This window comes from Orcinus orca, chromosome 7, assembly GCF_937001465.1.
Source record: "Orcinus orca chromosome 7, mOrcOrc1.1, whole genome shotgun sequence".
Lineage (NCBI taxonomy): Eukaryota > Metazoa > Chordata > Mammalia > Artiodactyla > Delphinidae > Orcinus > Orcinus orca.
In genome coordinates this window covers 66,900,813-66,918,125 of record NC_064565.1, presented here as the reverse complement: position 1 = coordinate 66,918,125, position 17,313 = coordinate 66,900,813, and the positions used below count along the sequence as shown (strand labels likewise).

General features: G+C 37.9%; 1 protein-coding gene across 7 annotated transcripts in view; it reads left to right on the top strand.

The window, feature by feature from the left end:
• ZNF385B (zinc finger protein 385B) overlaps positions 1-16,991 on the top strand; it is a 312,338-nt gene extending 295,347 nt beyond the window's left edge. For 5 of the 7 annotated variants that reach the window (XM_012532160.3, XM_033423663.2, XM_049712589.1 and 2 more), the window contains 4 exons: positions 12,170-12,415; positions 13,189-13,367; positions 13,945-14,046; positions 15,475-16,991. In XM_012532160.3, the coding sequence (XP_012387614.2) occupies positions 12,170-12,415; positions 13,189-13,367; positions 13,945-14,046; positions 15,475-15,693 (746 nt within the window). In that variant the 3' untranslated portion in view covers positions 15,694-16,991. The other 2 variants (XM_033423664.2, XM_049712587.1) reach the window with 2 other exon arrangements.
• Positions 16,992-17,313: the final 322 nt, after the last annotated feature.

The window sequence follows — 17,313 nt, the reverse complement described above, 5'->3', positions numbered from 1 at the left end:
TGTTAGACTACAAATGAATCCTCCTTTCTTTGTGCATCCACTGATATAGCGATGATGCTCTAGCGTCTGTACATCTCTAATTACATTTTGCTTTGAAAAGAACTCCAAGGTACGAAACTGGCTTATTCATCTTGCAGCTCACGTGCTGCTGCTTTATTTTCCCCCTGCAAATCCATTGCCTATCTTAGTAGAATTCTAGCTTAAACATTAAAATATCTGTCATCAGTTAGTGGTTTCTATCACTTGTACTGTGTCAAAGTGTAGATAAGGAGGAGACAAGTGAGGCAAAGGCTTAAGAAGTCTTCTGCAGCACACGAGTTGACATACACACAGGTTTGCAGTATTTCTTTGTCTGGTGCAGAGCCCCATGGGCTTTTCAGCTTCATTCCTTGCAAGACCACACTAAGAAAGTAGGTCCTCTGGGGACTTCCCTGGTGTTCCAGTGGTTAAGAATCTGCCTTCCAATGCAGGGGACGTGGGTTCAATCCCTGGTCAGGGAACTAAGATCCCACGTGCTGCTGGGCAACTAAGCCTGTGCGCTCTAGAGCCCACGTGCCACAACTACAGAGCCCACATGCCACAACTAGAGGGAAGCCCACACACCTCAACGGAAAGATCCCGGGTGCAGCAACCGAAGACTCTAAAAAAATAATAATAATGGTAGATTTAAAAAAAAAAAGGTAGGTAGGTCCTCTGACTGACACCCATTAATTCCTCATTACTGAGAAAGTAGGAAGATAAAGCAGAAGAGAATGATTTCAGAATTCCATATCAAAGTGAACTAACTTGCTTTAATGAGCGTTGAGCAGTAATCTGGGCATTGCTTTGTTTTTTGAAATAATAATGAGATGCTAGACAAGGTGCTTGCAAAAAAAGGAAAGAACATGACCAGCAGTCCTTTCACAGCATGTCTCTGTTGCCTAATCCTTTTAGTACAATACTAAGTATAAAAAGGAAAATTATTGTAAAAACTGACGAGCAGTATCCTTCAGTGACCTCAGAAAGCACAAAATATGATTCTCTTGAAATTGTAGCCTTGGTTTCCTGAGCACTTTTCTCAAGTTTTGGAACTCCTTTGATATTCTGGAACGCTTATCTTGGAAAGACGTTGGTAGGTGTCAGTGAACAAGGCTCATAGTTTTTTGAAAACTCTCTGACAAATGGTAGATGACTACACAATAAACAGAAAACCTGTTGCATTTTCACTGAAAGCAAAATACACATATTAAAACTCTATTCAAAATTTATGTCTTTTAAAACCATAATGATAAAAATAATATACAAATGAATGAATAATATTGCTCCTAAAAAATTAAAAATTATAATCATTGCTTTAGGGCCTGGTGTGTGAGCTCAGATTGTCCAGTTGTGGTGATTTACTTGTAAAGACTGGTACACATTTTTTTTTCAGTCAAAAGACATGGATTTAGATATCCACAGCCCCTGAGTATGGAACAGAACCCATGACCTTGATCTCATTAGCATTAACTGTGAGTCACTTGAGCTTAGGCCCCCAAACTATTACCTTTCGTTGTGTCATCCACCTGAAGCCCTTGCCTCACCTTTACCATCTTCTTGGTTCTTAGAGCCCGAGGAGAAAATGGTAGTATTTTGCACATTTTCAGATGAAGGCACCAATCACTTAAGTCACTTGCTTGAGGTTTATTAGTCAGGAATGGAATTACGCATAGCCAAGTTTTCCTGGCTGAGAGACCAGGAAGTTTGGTTACCATCCTAAATACCATTATCTCTAATCTCAGTGAATGATACCACCACCATTCACCAAGTGTCCATGGCAAAACCTTGGTAGTAATCCTTGGTTCCTCTCTTTCTCTGACACCCCACATCTAATCAGTCGGTAAGTCTGGTTGTTTCTACCCACAGATACATCCTGAGTGTACTGCTCAATTTTCTACTACCACCCTGGTCCAAGCCACCATCGGCTCCCTGTGGACAGCTACATTAGGCTCCAAACTCATCTCCATGTGCTTATTCTTGCACAAGCTCTTCTCCACATAGCAGTCAAAATGATCTTATGAAAACATGACTCAGATCACCTCTCTCTCCTGCTCAGAAATCACAGATTACGTCCAAATTTCTCTCATGCTTCACCAGACCGTATGTGATCTCGGCCCTGGTCAGCTCCTTCACCGCACAGCCTGCATTCACCCTCTTCCCACTCACCTTGATCTTGCTTGTTTCATTTCAAGGTTTTTGTACTTGCTGTGCTTTCTTCCTGGAATGCTATTCTTCCCAGAATTCCTGTTATTTCATTCAAGTGTCTGTCAAATATTACCTCTTCAGACAGGCTTGAACTGACTCTATTACCATGCCATGCTTTATTTTTCTTCTTAGCACACTTAATGCTATGAGACTATATATATATATATATATATACACACACATATATATACACACACACATATATATGCATATATATGTATGTATTACACACATATATATCATATATATGTATATATGATATATACATATATATTATACACATATATTTTATATATAATTTTATATGATTATATATAATATGTAAAATATAAACATGTTTTATACATGCTTATATATTTTTAACATATATTTTATAAATGTATATATAACAAAAGCATATGTGTATATGTGTAAATATACGTATATACTTTTCTGCCTTTCCCACTAGATAATTAATTTCATTGAGTCAAAGATTTGGTATATATTATACACATATATTTTCACCTCTAACTTCAGAGCCTAGAATAGTGTATACCACATCACAGGTATGCAAAAATTATTAAATTTGTTGCAGAGATAGATGGCTATTTCCTTATGATATATTCTTAGATGGGACTTACTTGGTGAAATGGTATGAACTTCACATATGTCTCAGAATGGTTATGCTGCTTTACACTCCCGTCAAGCAGGTGCTATATCTTATCTTTCCCTCGCTTATAATTTTTAAATCTTTGCCATTTCTCAGTGGCAGAAAATGATACCTATTAGTAGTTGTAATTTGTACAGCTTGGTAAGTCAAGACATGTGTTATCAAAAGCAAAAATGCAAGGAAATTTTTACTTCACATAGAGAATCAGAGACCTTCTTTGTTGGGACATTAGCCAAGAAGTGAGAACTCAAAGAAGAAAAAACACCTAAGCCAATTTTTGCTTGAAATGCCTTCTTTAAAAGCTATTGTCTTTTGCTTTCCTAGGTTACATGCAAAGTTGCAACCTTAAAGAAACTGTATTAAAACATTTATTTGTCGGGTTCTCAGCAAGTTTTGCCTATAATGTGCTATGCTTTGTATGGCATCATTTGACAAAGATATACAAAGGTAATACCATCCACTCAGCTTTATTCCACAGTGTCAGGCCTTCAAGAAAGTATCACTGAGATTGAGCATTCTTAGTCTCTACTCCCTCAAAACAGAAGAGCAATAAGAAGCACTGGCTCAGGATTCAGAAGACTGTATTTGAATCCATGCTCTACCATTTAGTAATTCAATGACCTGTGGGAAGTAACTTAATCTGTCCAAGCCTTGGTTGTTTTTCTTTTTGAACAATTGTAGTTACAATACATTTTGAGAGAGAAAAGCAGACCACTATCTGGGAGATGATTTGTAATACATGTATCTGACAAAGGACTCTTGTTTGGACTATATAAAGAATTCCTATAAATCAATAAGAAAAAAGCTGAGAATCTGCTTTTTAAAAAATGGGCGAAAAATTTGACCAAGCACGTCACAAAAGACGATATACAATTAGCCTATAAAAATATGCAAAGGTGTTCCATATCATTAGTCATTAGGGAAATACAAAATAAAACCAAAATAAGGTACCACCACAACTCCACCAGAACTGCTAAAATCAAAAGGACTGAAAACACTGATACTATTTGTTAGAGCAAATGTGGAACAATTGGTATTCTCACGCATTGCTGGTAGAAATATAAATCAGTACTACCATTTTGGAAAACTCTTCAGAATCTACTAAAGATATATATATCTTTATAGACATAGATATAGATAACATAAATGAGTATCTATGTCTACCAAAAACATGTATAAGAATATTTATAGTAGCATTACTCAAAATAGCCAAAAACTGAAAGCTTTCAAATGCTCATCAATAGTAAAGTAGATAAATAAATTGTGGCATAGTCATACAATGTATACTATCCAGCCATTAGGAAAAAACACAAACTTCTATGTGCAACAATATGGATGAATCTCATAGACATAATGTTGTGTGAAAGAAGCCAGGCATAAAATAATATATACTGGGTGATTCCATTTATATGAAGTTCAAAAATAGGCAAAACTGATCTAAACTGATAGCGATAAGAATGGTGGTTATCTTTGAGAAGAGGGGGAGTATCAACTGATTGGGGGTTCAATGGAGTCTTCTCGGGTGGTAGAAACATTCTATATCTTTAAATCTTATATATCAGTATCTTATCTCTTCTTTATATCTATGTTTACACAAATGTATACATATGTATAAATTCATTAAAATGTATGTACCTTACAGTATATAAGTTATACCTCAATAAAAAAGAAACAGGGCTTCCCTGGTGGCGCAGTGGTTGAGAGTCCGCCTGCCGATGCAGGGGACACGGGTTCATGCCCCGATCTGGGAAGATCCCACATGCCGTGGAGCGGCTGGGCCCGTGAGCCATGGCCGCTGGGCCTGCGCGTCCGGAGCCTGTGCTCCACAGCGGGAGAGGCCACAACAGTGAGAGGCCCGCGTACCGCAAAAATAAATAAATAAAAAGGTACAGATAGTAAAATGTCTACCTCATTACAGTGTATGAAAAATAAGTGAGATAATGAATATAAGTTCTTACCATACTGCTTGGTCTATAGTGAGTATTCAATTAGTGTTAGCTATTAATTTGTGATTATTATTGCTGCTTTTACTATCACTCGAAGATATAACTGCCTGGAGCAGCTATTTGGCCTTTTTTTTGTTGTTCTACATAAAAGCAAACTTCTTTTTTTTTTTTTTTTTTTTTGCGGTTTGCGGGCCTCTCACTGTTGTGGTCTCTCCCGTTGTGGAGCACAGGCTCCGGACGCGTAGGCCCAGCGGCCATGGCTCACGGGCCCAGCCGCTCCGCGGCATGTGGGATCCTCCCGGACCAGGGCACGAACCCGTGTCCCCTGTTTCGGCAGGCGGACTCTCAACCACTGCGCCACCACGGAAGCCCGAAAGCAAACTTCTTGAAATAAGGATCGAGCCCCTGAATTCAGCTTCTAAGAACCATGCTCCAACCAACTTAACAGTATTAGTTGTGTATACAGACGTAGAAAACAAACTAATGGTTCCCAAAGGGGAAAAGGGGGGATAAACTAGGAGTTTGAAATTAACATATACACACTACTATATGTAAAATAGATAACCAGTGAGGACCTACTGTCCAGCACAAGGAACTATACTCAATATTTTGTAATAACCTATAAGGGAAAAGAATCTGAAAAGGAATAGATATATATGTATGTATAACTGAATCACTTTGCTGGACACCTGAAACTAACACAGCATTGTAAATCAACTATACTTGAATAGAATACACACACACACACACGTATATATATTAGTTGTGTATAAAAGGAAGCTTGTTATTATGGTAAAGTTTACTTATCTAGTGTAAAAATTTTAACTTCCAAAAATGCATTTAGTTCAAGGGTTTTGTTCCCTTTTAGAATTAAGAATTTTTTAAAAAATTACTTTGAAACACAAATCATCATTAATCTTATGAAAAGGTATTCAAATCTGTTTAGTATAAAAATAACTGTAAATCAAACTGGCAGTGAGATATTGTATTACATCTGTCAGATTGGCAAAAACAATGGACGTTTAGGCTGGTAAAGGTACAGGGAAGCCAGCAATCTCTTACAAAGCTCTAAGAGTATTAACTTGTATAACCATCTGGAGGGAAATTTGGCAGTGTGCATCACAAGCTCAAAAATGTACATGCTTTCTGATCCAGCAATTTCTCCTCAAAATTTAGGTCCTGAGGAAACTATCAGACAAGTATACAGAGATGTCTGTACACAATGTTGTTTATATAAATGGTTTATTGAATATATGTGAATTCAGCAGAGTACAAACATGATTGCCTATATACTCTGTTGAATCTTCCTTTCTCATTCCTCAAAGACACTGTCAGATATCAGAAAGTCCAGTCTTATTTGAAACTTTAGGCTCTTATCTAGTTGCACACTCCCTTCCTCCTGGCTCAGGTTGGACCACGGGAAGAGGCATAACCTGCCCTTTCTTTCTTCCCCATCATATCATTTCTGATTCTTGCCCTTTCCAATTTTTAGGGATAGGAGAAGTAATTGGGAGGGGGGAGGGCAAATGTTGTTGTACGTAAGAACAATCATTGATGGCTTCTGCATGATAGGTGTCCAGATGCTTCTCAAGGACCATGTGTAAGGTCTTCATGTGGTTCTTCCAATCCTTCCTCAGTCCCCACCACTCCTCAGGCTCTTGCTGCCAGGGTCCTGGTCATCAGCCTTCTTGTGTCTGTACCAATAACATGGTTCAAGCCTGGCCACCTTTCAAGATGTCCTGTTGACCCAAAGAAAACCCATTCGGCCATGCCAAACTGAGGTTGCAGGTTCTTTGAGTTCTAACTATTCCCAGCCCCATCTCTCTCCAACCTTCCTTTCCTCTACCTCACCTAGTATGAGGGGCAGATCACCAAGGCCTGAAGTTGTCTGACGGGGGAATGAAATGGGGGCAATAGAAGTCCCACTCAGTATCTTTTTAACATGAGTAAAAGTGCAAACCAGAAATAACCCAAACATCAAAAGATTTGTTGAATAAATTATAGTACATCCATATAAGTAAATATCATTTTGTTTTATAAATCATGATCCAGTTCTATCTACATTTATTGACATGGAAAGATATTCTTGATTTATTACTAAGCAACAAATATTAGTTACAGAATATTATGTTTCTGTCTATTCATATATACTGTTGTTTAAAAAATAGTGTGGAGTAATAGATATCAAAACATAATCATTCCAGGTCAAGGATTGGCAAACTACTACCTGCAGGCTAAATCTAGCCTGCTGCCTATTTTTTGTAAAAAGAGTTTATTGAATCACATGTGTAAGTGGCTGCTTTCCTGCTGTAATACCAAAGTTCAGTACAAAGTTGAAACAGAGACAGTATGGCATACAAAGCCCACTATATTTACCATCTGGTGCTTTGCAGAAAAAGTTTGTTGACTTTTATTTTAGATGATAGAATCATGGGTGATTTTAATTTTTTTAAATGTTTGTCTGACTTTATTTTCTATATCAAGCATAAATTTATTGTATAAAATATGTATCTGTTAGTAAACTGTTGAAACCTGATTAGAAAAGACTTCTTATATTGATAACATTAAATCAAGAGTAAACTTCATAAGTGAAATCAAAATTTGATTATAGCTTCCAAAGTTCTACTTCAAAATAAAATCTCTGATGTGGTTAGAATATTATTTTAATTGTTTTTAAAGTTAAGACCTATCAATGGACATGACTCTTCTATTTACCAACAGGATTAGTTTCTGAAAACTGCTTTCAGACTCCTGGCATGTTCTTTTCATCTTCTGTGTTAGAGTATTAGTGCTCTGAGGCTGTATTTGAGTGAAATAGAGCTAATAAGCTGGGTTTATTTGAGTAAAATTTTTGGAGTAAAAAATAAGAGTGACACATAAATATTGAAAATGGACTTCCTTCACCTGGTTTATCAACTAGATATGAAAACAGTTCCAAAAAGAGAGATTTTCAAAATGTTTAGCGCTTTGGAAAATAACTGAGTCAGAGTGGGACCTCCCAAGAAGGCTACTTTGAAGAACTAAATTCACTTGGGTGAATAAATTATGGATATTTGTTACAAAGGGCAATTCTGATGTAGCTTAGCAAATTTTGCTTCAAAATCCTGTCGGATGAAACCTTAGAAAAGGTGTTTGAGTAATCAGGAAATAATTAAGACTCTCAGAAGACCTGCTAATTTTCATTAGGTGAGGGAATACTTGAAAATGGAATTCATATTAACTAGAAGTTCCAGGTGACATGCATCTTTATTAAAAGAAACAGAAGTAAACAGTACATTAATTAAATTTTCAAATACACACAATAAGAAGGCTTTAAAAATGCCAGTAAGGGAAGAGAAATAATATAATGGACTTTGATAAAAATATCAAACAATTAAAAGGAGAAATAATAAAATTAGGCTTTGATGCTTATAAATTTACAGATCCAGAAAGAATGCCACAATTTAAATAAATTATTGCATCAGAGACTTTCCTGATTTTAGGATCAGTCTTATTGACTATCTAGTATCAATCCAGTAGCAGAATTACCTGCATATGATGGAGCCATTTACACATTTCCAAAGTCAAAATGCGTTCCCAATATTCTCAAAGATTAAGACTCTGACCTATCCAGGGCATAAAAACCAAAACATAATTTATCTAAATGTTAAATCATGTAAATCTTAATCACTCCACACCTCTTAATATTTTTTAAAAGAAAACCGGCTACCCTTAGTATCTACTTTAACAGTTTTAAAATATTCTCTGCCTTCTGACTGAGTCCATCTTTATAATAGTATCTCCCATTAAACCTGTTGCCATCTTCTATCCTCACCTACCAGGTATTCACCAGCAAACCCCAAGCTTTCTAACACCTAAGCCTTTCCTCACATGTCCACTTCTAGCTATTCACTTCCTACTCCTTTTCACCTTATTCTATACTTATCTAAATCTGATCTTCAAAACCCATCTTCATAACCTAGACAGAAAATGTCTTTCTTCCTAACCAAAAGTAATTACTTCCAATTCTATGCCCTCATGCCTCTTGCCAGTTTCTGTAATAAATCAGAGATCTCTGAATGACTATCCATTTCCTCTGCTAAACTGTTACTTTCTTAAAAGTCTACACATACTTTATTTATTATCCTCTTCGGTGTCTAGCACATTATCAGCAATTAGCATATTATTAATATGCATTTGTTAATGAGTGAATGACCTCTTTTGAAAAGATGTAAAAAGGAAATCTGTGTATTTTTTCTTAAAGAAATAAGGATATAGAGAAAAAGATACAATTCTGTCCATCTTCTCAATGTAACCTGAATCAGATGATTGTTGAATAGTGTAGGTATTTTCATTTAAGGCAAATATGCTTTAAAACTAAACTATAATAGTAAAACAAAGCAACAACTTTTTCACATCTCCAGGTGACTAATGTATGCGTTTTATAATGTTAATGCCATATGAAGTCCTGTCTTTGTGCAGGGAGATTAATACATTACATGGTGAATATTTAGAGAAAATATCATGCTCACTTATGCTACTTACTAATCTGTGGGACATTATTTAATATTGATGAGCCTCAGTTTCCACATTTTTAAGGTGGGAATAATCGTTGTCAGCCTTATCTTTTTCACAAGTTTTTTGAAACTTTTCACAAGTCATAAGTTGTAAGAGATAAAAAGATAACGTAAGTGATAGCACTTTGTAAATTATAAAATTCTATATAAGAGTATAAGAGAAAGATCAACATAAGGACATTAAAATAGTGATATGAGTAAAAGACTGAGTGAGTAAATATCTAAAACATGTCAGATTCTTCAGATCGAATTTATATAAAATATGAAATGCTTGAAGCCAGGAAGGATTTTGCTATGCAATAACTTAAGATTCCATCACAAAAAACTGAGCAATTCCATAGGGGCAAATCTTAAGATTACTGAATTATTTTGCTGCTTTGTGATTTCTATAAAATTGCAGATTCAGTCTGAGGGATCCTTATAGATAAGAGAGTACCAGGCCTGAAATAATCTTCAATCTAATTTACTTACTACTACCATTTAGGAAGAATGATTTTACTTCTTTCTCTCATACTATTGAGGTCAGTTTAGTAAAAGTCTGAGATCTTTTCCATCATACTTTGTGGCATCCTAAAGTTTTAAAAAACTTGCTGAAAAGGAATATAGATTGTGAAAACCAAGGATTAAAAGGGATCTGAATATTCCTTTATTCCAAACACCACCCAGACCTGGAATTCATCTATAGTATCCCTGCTATGTCCAGTCTTGACATGGATGGATCCAGCTTGGAAAAAGGGATGGAAATCAACTGCTGATCCCTGAAATCAATTAAGTAAAAATATGATCTCCCCTCACTTTTGATGTGTGTGAAAGCGTTGGTTTGCCCCACATAGAGAAGAGACACACAGAACCTCACTGCTGTTTCCCTCGTCATTCCTTCCCTCTTGGTCATCCAGGTCCATGGTACATGGTTCCAAATTAGCTAGGGCAATTAACAAACAAATTTTCGGTTTTAATTCCCTTTCTCTCTTTTTTTCTTCTTCTTTTAATTAATTAATTTATTATTTTTGGCTGCATTGGGTCTTCCTGACTGCATGTGGGCTTTCTCTAGTTGTGGCAAGCGGGGGCTACTCTTTGGTGCGGTGCGCGGGCTTCTCATTGCGGTGGCTTCTCTTGTCGGAGAGCATGGGCTCTAGGCGCATCGGCTTCAGTTGTTGTGGCACGTGGGCTCGGTAGTTGTGGCTTGTGGGCTCTAGAACGCAGGCTCAGTAGCTGTGGCACACGGTCTTAGTTGCTCTGCGGCATGTGGGATCTTCCCAGACCAGTGAGTGAACCTGTGTACCCTGCATTGGCAGGCAGATTCTTCACCACTTTGCCACCAGGGAAGTACCCCTTTCTGTCTTTTTTTTTTTTTTTTTTTTTTTCGCGGTACGCGGGCCTCTCACTGTTGTGGCCTCTCCTGTTGCAGAGCACAGGCTCCAGACGCGCAGGCTCAGCGGCCATGGCTCACGGGCCCAGCCGCTCCGCGGCATGTGGGATCTTCCCGGACCGGGGCACGAACCCGTGTCCCCTGCATCGGCAGGCGGACTCTCAACCACTGTGCCACCAGGGAAGCTCCCCCTTTCTGTCTTAATGAGAGTTTATCAGCATACCTACAGACATTTTCTAAGAGCAAGGCTCTACTAGGATTAAACTTGTGATGGATTTTGCAGTTGCCCTAGAAGTTCCAGCTTCTTTCCCAAAGGAGCCACTGAACAGAGCCTGTCTTGAATAGCAGGTGAACCGTGAAGTGTTAGATTCTGTTAAAGTCACCGTGACCCCTCTTAGAGCCTGCACAGGGGCCTCAAGGATTATAAACGTTTAGTAGCTACATGATCAAAATGCCAAGATGTCTGTAAATGATTTGGCTAATCCTCGTATTGTGCTTGTGGTTAATGTCATTATTTAAAACTTATGATTCAGACTGGCAGTAATTAATAAGTATAATGAATGGAATCTTTAAATCTTGTATTTTGGATAAATCATATTGCCATTCAAAGAGCGGCAAAAACTTAACTAATCATAACCAAAATTAACCATGTTTCTTCCCTCACCTCTGCCCTACACCTGAAGGTTAAAATTTAACCTGGTGTAAAAATTGAATTTTAACTTTATGTTCATGTCATAATTAAAATATGAGTAGTCAAATGAAACCTACCATTACATGTCTTATTTCATGTTACCATCATATCATTTAATCAGATTGGAAGGTAGCTGGTTTCCCTATCTATTAAAGGAACATAATTTACAACTCAGGGATATCAGACGGAAAGTTACCTGCTGCAAGTGGGAGAACAAAGTCATTTTTCGTGAGTCATCATGATCTTGGGGTGACCTGATACAGAAACCGATGCCATGGAGTTCTTTTTCAATCAAGCTCAATGAACTAAAATCTGCGCTGGAAAAAAATGCTACACATAGAAAACAAACTCATGGTTACCAAAGGGGAAAGGGGGGTCAGGGAGAGATTAGGAGGTTGGGATTAACATATACACACTACTACATATAAAATAGATAACCAACAAGGACCTACTGTAGAGCACAGGGAACTCTACTCAATATTCAGTAATAACCTATATGGGAAAAGAATCTGAAAAAGAATGGATACATGTGTATGTATAATTGAATCACTTTGCTATACACCTGAAACTAACACAACACTGTATTGATAAATCAACTATACTCCAATATAAAATAAAAATTAAAAAAACACTACACCTAGAAATCAGATTTCTATTTTTAATTCCTTTACGTCAATTTGTCTGTGTCTGTATGGTATATGAGGCCTTAACATTCTCTCTCTGTGTCTCTCTTAGAAGATAAAGGGAAGTTGAAAGTCAGCAGTTCCAGTCAGGCATCAAGCTCTGAAGGTGGCTCATTTCTCCTCAAACCTGGTACAACACCCCTGCCACCCGGAGCAGCCACTTCTCCCTCCAAGAGCACAAACGGAGCTCCTGGTACTGTTTCTGAATCAGAAGAAGAAAAAGCCAAAAAATTACTTTATTGTTCACTATGCAAAGTGGCTGTGAACTCCCTGTCACAGCTAGAGGCACACAACACAGGTTAGCATCTATCGTTTAAATTTAAATAATGTTTATAACAAGATTCACCTTTTCTCATCAGAATACCTTATCTTTTGTTGTTCAAACATTAGGTTTCTTCAGTCTTCTCTACTTTTTTGATTCAAAGGAGTGATTTTAAGAAATGTACGATATAACAACTTTAGAAACAGCAAGGCAAAAGTAGGTTGGGGATAAAACTTGTTCTGTTCTTTATTTTCTCAAAAGCATCTAGTACTTCCCAAAACTCATTATGATGAAGTGACAGAAATGAAGACAAATATCTATGCACAATGTTCACTGCAACACACTTCTAAGAGAAAAAAATGGAAACAACCTCATATTTCCTCAGTAGGGAAATGTTGAGCAAATTATAGTCTCAATATGATAGAATATATTACTCAGCCATTAAAGTGTAATTATAAGAAAATATGTATATGATTTGATATGTGAAATTTTTGGGATATTTAATTAGCGTGATCCCAATTTTGAAAATACACTTTTCAGTATACCAAAAAAAGAAGCTAAAAGGATAACAGTGGTTATCTCTGGGTGGTGAAAACAGAGGTAATGTTTGTTTTCTTATGCTTCTCTATATTTTCTTTATTATATACTCATGGATTCCCATTTTTTTACAGTGAAAATGTGTTAAATCTATAATCAGCATTAAAACCATCATTAAAAAAGTCTTGGGAAGTTCAGCCTGAAGATAAACTTTTCAAGAGCTTCATATAGTTCGTAAATAGCTATTTAATATGTGTTTCTTTCTGTCTTAGGATCTAAACACAAGACCATGGTTGAAGCTCGTAATGGGGCTGGTCCAATTAAGTCCTATCCTAGACCTGGATCAAGATTAAAGATGCAGAATGGCAGTAAGGGGTCAGGACTACAGAACAAGACATTTCATTGTGAAATCTGTGATGTTCACGTGAATTCAGAAATTCAGCTCAAACAGGTAATGTATCCTGAACTAGTAGTCAGTGTCGCTTGGGGTCACCCTTTGACTATGTATCTCCTAATCTATATAATGGTTCTCACTTTGCTCACAGTTAAATTTCCTAACTTTATAGGATGCCTGTGGTATACAACATACAGGTGCTATGTGGAAGAAAAAGTACCAAATATCTGTGCACCTACTATTACTATATGTCAGACTCTAGGCTTGGTGTTAGAGACCAATGAGCACAGCAGTCACCTGGAGCTTACAGTCGAGCAGGAACTTCTAAGATAGTAAATGTTCAGCCTGTCTTCCAAGGACCCAAAATCTGCTTAGGGAGACAGATTCATCAGTCACGGTGATAATACCAGGCAAAGTCAGAGGAGTTCTATAGAGAAAGGAAAGGGAGAGAGGTGTTACAATAGAGTGGGGAGCAAGTCTTAACTTAGAGGGTGTGGTGATCTTACCCACACCACCATGGAACCATGGACCTAGAACTGGGAATGGAGGAACCAACTACCTCTGTCTAGGAAATGTATTTTACATGGCATAAAACTCACATGTGGATTCAGCTAATGCATCAAACTTCTTTCAGCACATTTCTAGCAGAAGGCATAAGGATCGAGTTGCAGGGAAACCACTGAAGCCGAAGTACAGCCCTTACAATAAACTCCAGCGGAGCCCAAGCATTTTAGCAGTAAGTTCACTTCGCCTACTTGTCTATTTTGTGGGGCAGCCTTGCTGGCTGGGGCAGGCACTGTGGGTAAGGAGGGCCTAGGGTCTAACTGGTCCTGAAAGGGTTTTGAACTTAGATAGCCCTCATAGAGAGAAGCTTTAGATTGAACTTAGTCCCTGCGGGAGGACACCTTGAAGAAAGTTTCCTTAGAAAAAAAGAAACTGAACCTCTTTAAGGGCTAATACCTTACTCTTCACCAGGACCTTTTCAAGAGATTCCCTTCTTCAGCATATACAGAAAAGTAAAGGCTCAGGAACAAGGGCAATGATGCCTGAGGAATCTTGGAACATGTTAAACCTGGGGAAAGGGATTGCTTTCCAAACACAAAATCCATCTATTTAATATCCTCCTCCTTTCTGGGGTGTTCCCCGCACCTCTTTCTCTCTCTTTCTCCAATAAGTACAGTGGCTGTGTGTATTCCTCTCTCTTTCCCTGTCTAGTAGGCATGTTGATAGTCAGCCTGTCTTACCTGCTCTCAAAATGTGCTATTTTCAGTTTCTTGGTAAAAACATTAAGGGCCTCCACCAATAGATGTCATATAAATACCCAGATGGATGGATTTCCTAGTCTCCCTGGGACTCAGCCCAGCATGGTGTTCTGCTGAGGTTGAAAGCTGGGATTGGCCAGCTGAAGGCGATACTGACATTACCTCCAGTTTTTCCAAAGCTCAGTCGATGCTGCATGCAGGCATTTTACGCATTAAGCAAATCCAGCTTGCAAAACTCCTGATTGCAAAAGAGAGGGATTAAGGATTGATTTCTTACTTCACAGGAAGATTCCACCTTGGGATTCCTTTTAAATAGAGAAAGTTTCTAGCCCATTTACAATCATTGCCAATGACAAATTTGAGTCAGCTGCAGTTTTTCAAGTAATACTTTTTAAGTGGCCAGAGAGGTGTAAACTGACTTTGTTTTCATGACTGTTCATGGGTCCCCAAGGTCCCAAACTCCAGTTACCTAACCCAATGCGGCTTTTTTAAGAGGTGAAGTAAAGGGTAATGCATATTCTCCAAAAAGCCTCTTTGTGTTTTAAAACAAGTCATTAGTTTGAATTGAGCTCCATAATCTAAGCAGGAAACCTGGGTGTGTTTGTTTTTTCCTTGTGAGCAGCAGCATAAAATACTTTCAGTATCTATTCAGAGAGGCTTTCCTCTGTCCTAGTGCCCAGGGGCAAGGACCACCAGAAAAGAGTTGAAATGGAAACAAATCAAAGAAAAGGTATGCCAAGAACCTTTGAAACCAGCGTGAAAATAATCATGTCTTGACTTCTGAGAGTTAAGATTTTTACATTTTGACTTCTGAATGTCGCTCTTTTACTTATGAAAATATCTGTGCTGCTGTTATTCAAAACAATCTCCCCACCCCACTCCTGGTTTTCTCCCTCTATTAGGCAAAACTTGCATTCCAGAAGGATATGATGAAGCCTTTGGCCCCGGCCTTCCTGTCCTCGCCCCTGGCAGCGGCGGCGGCAGTGTCCTCCGCGCTGTCACTGCCACCCCGGCCGTCGGCCTCGCTCTTCCAGGCTCCAGCCATCCCTCCTGCTCTGCTGAGGCCCGGCCACGGCCCCATCCGCGCCACTCCCGCCTCCATCCTCTTCGCCCCGTACTAATGTCTGCAAGCCCCCAGACGGTTGAGGCCAGTAGGAAAGTAGAGCAGGAAAGCCAAAAGGATTCAGCAGTTTGAGCATTTGGTGTTGCAGTGACCCTCCCAACTGCAAAATGCAGGGTACCACCTGAGCCCCAACTCCAAAGAGTAAGTCGCTAGATTCGAGAGTGTTTTTTGGGGCCGCTCCTATAATTTCAGAATCTGAGCAAGCAGAAGCTTTATCTCCCTAGTCCCTCCCCCTGCCCTACCCCATACAATTTGTGTATCTGAGATATTTAGTTTCTTGCAAATGTATTGGTCAGAAATATATATATATACACATATATATATATACATATATATATATACACATATATATCATTTTCTGACTATTTTTCTGTGGGTGTGATCTGGCTTAGAAACAATATGGAATATCTTCCTGACAGACTTGAAAACTAGGGTCTTCCTCACACGTCTGTAAATAATCCTGGAATCCAACTGGGCACATTCTAGTGTGGAACAAAAATAGATGAACACAAGTGCTTACTTGTGGATACCATCTTACCAACGGATCACAGCGTTTTCTTTTTGGTGTACTATTGTTGACAGGGATTGTGTACTGTTTTAGACCCAAGTACTGTTGTATCCTGTGTAGTACTAGATCTGTATCTCTTGTCTGAATTAAACATTTTTAGTTGCTGTGTAAATGTTAGGAAGCAAAGTAGCTTTGAATTTTCTCTTTAAGAGAGCAAAAGATAACGTATTTTCTTTATTTTACATTTTATTTGGTGATATTTAAACGAAATAGAAAGCCATATAACATAGCTCTAATTACTACCTGTCTGCTATTTTTGTTTAACTTATTTTGTAGCTTCCTCACCAGTTTGAGTTGCTAAGCAAATGTATACAAACAGAAAAAGAGCTTCCTAAATTGCACATTTTTGCACCTCTTGTGCGTTCAGCAAGAAGACAATGAATCCACGTATTTCTACATCATTATCTTCTTCATTTTTAACGTGTTTTCATTTGTAATGATGCTACATAATTTTGTGGCTCCCTAATGCAATAATGTACAGAAGATAAAAAAAATTTATAATTGAACAATCTGTCTTTCTGTTCACTGAATCTGTTGCAGGTCATGCTCCCATGCCCCCGTTTCTAAGCTGATATCAACAGGACTGGAATGTTTGTCATATCAGGGGCAAGAGGTATAAGACAGCAAAATAGAGTGAACTCTTTTAGAGCATCTATATCTGCAGTCTGTAAATGGTAAAATGTCTGTGTATTTTTTTAAATGTACCTTTTCAATAAAAGTACAAAAAATAAAAATCTGTTTGTATTTTCAAAGTTATTTTCTCTTGAGACACCTCCAATTTGAAATCATCTGAAGGCTTTTCAGTAGGTGCAAAGATTGCTTCTTACATATTTAGCATTTTCAGTTCTTATTTGCAGCATATTTATTTGTCATGTTTATTCATTACTGTTCACAGCATCTGCATGAAGCAAGACTTTACTGCTGTTTTCTCTGAATCTCTAAGAAGTTGAACCAAAGTTGTGAGTGTGGCCCAAAATCACAGTAGCGGTCTACCAAAAATTGTGACACAATTTTTAAACACTCTGTGAGTCTTCTAAATTCCTAACTCAT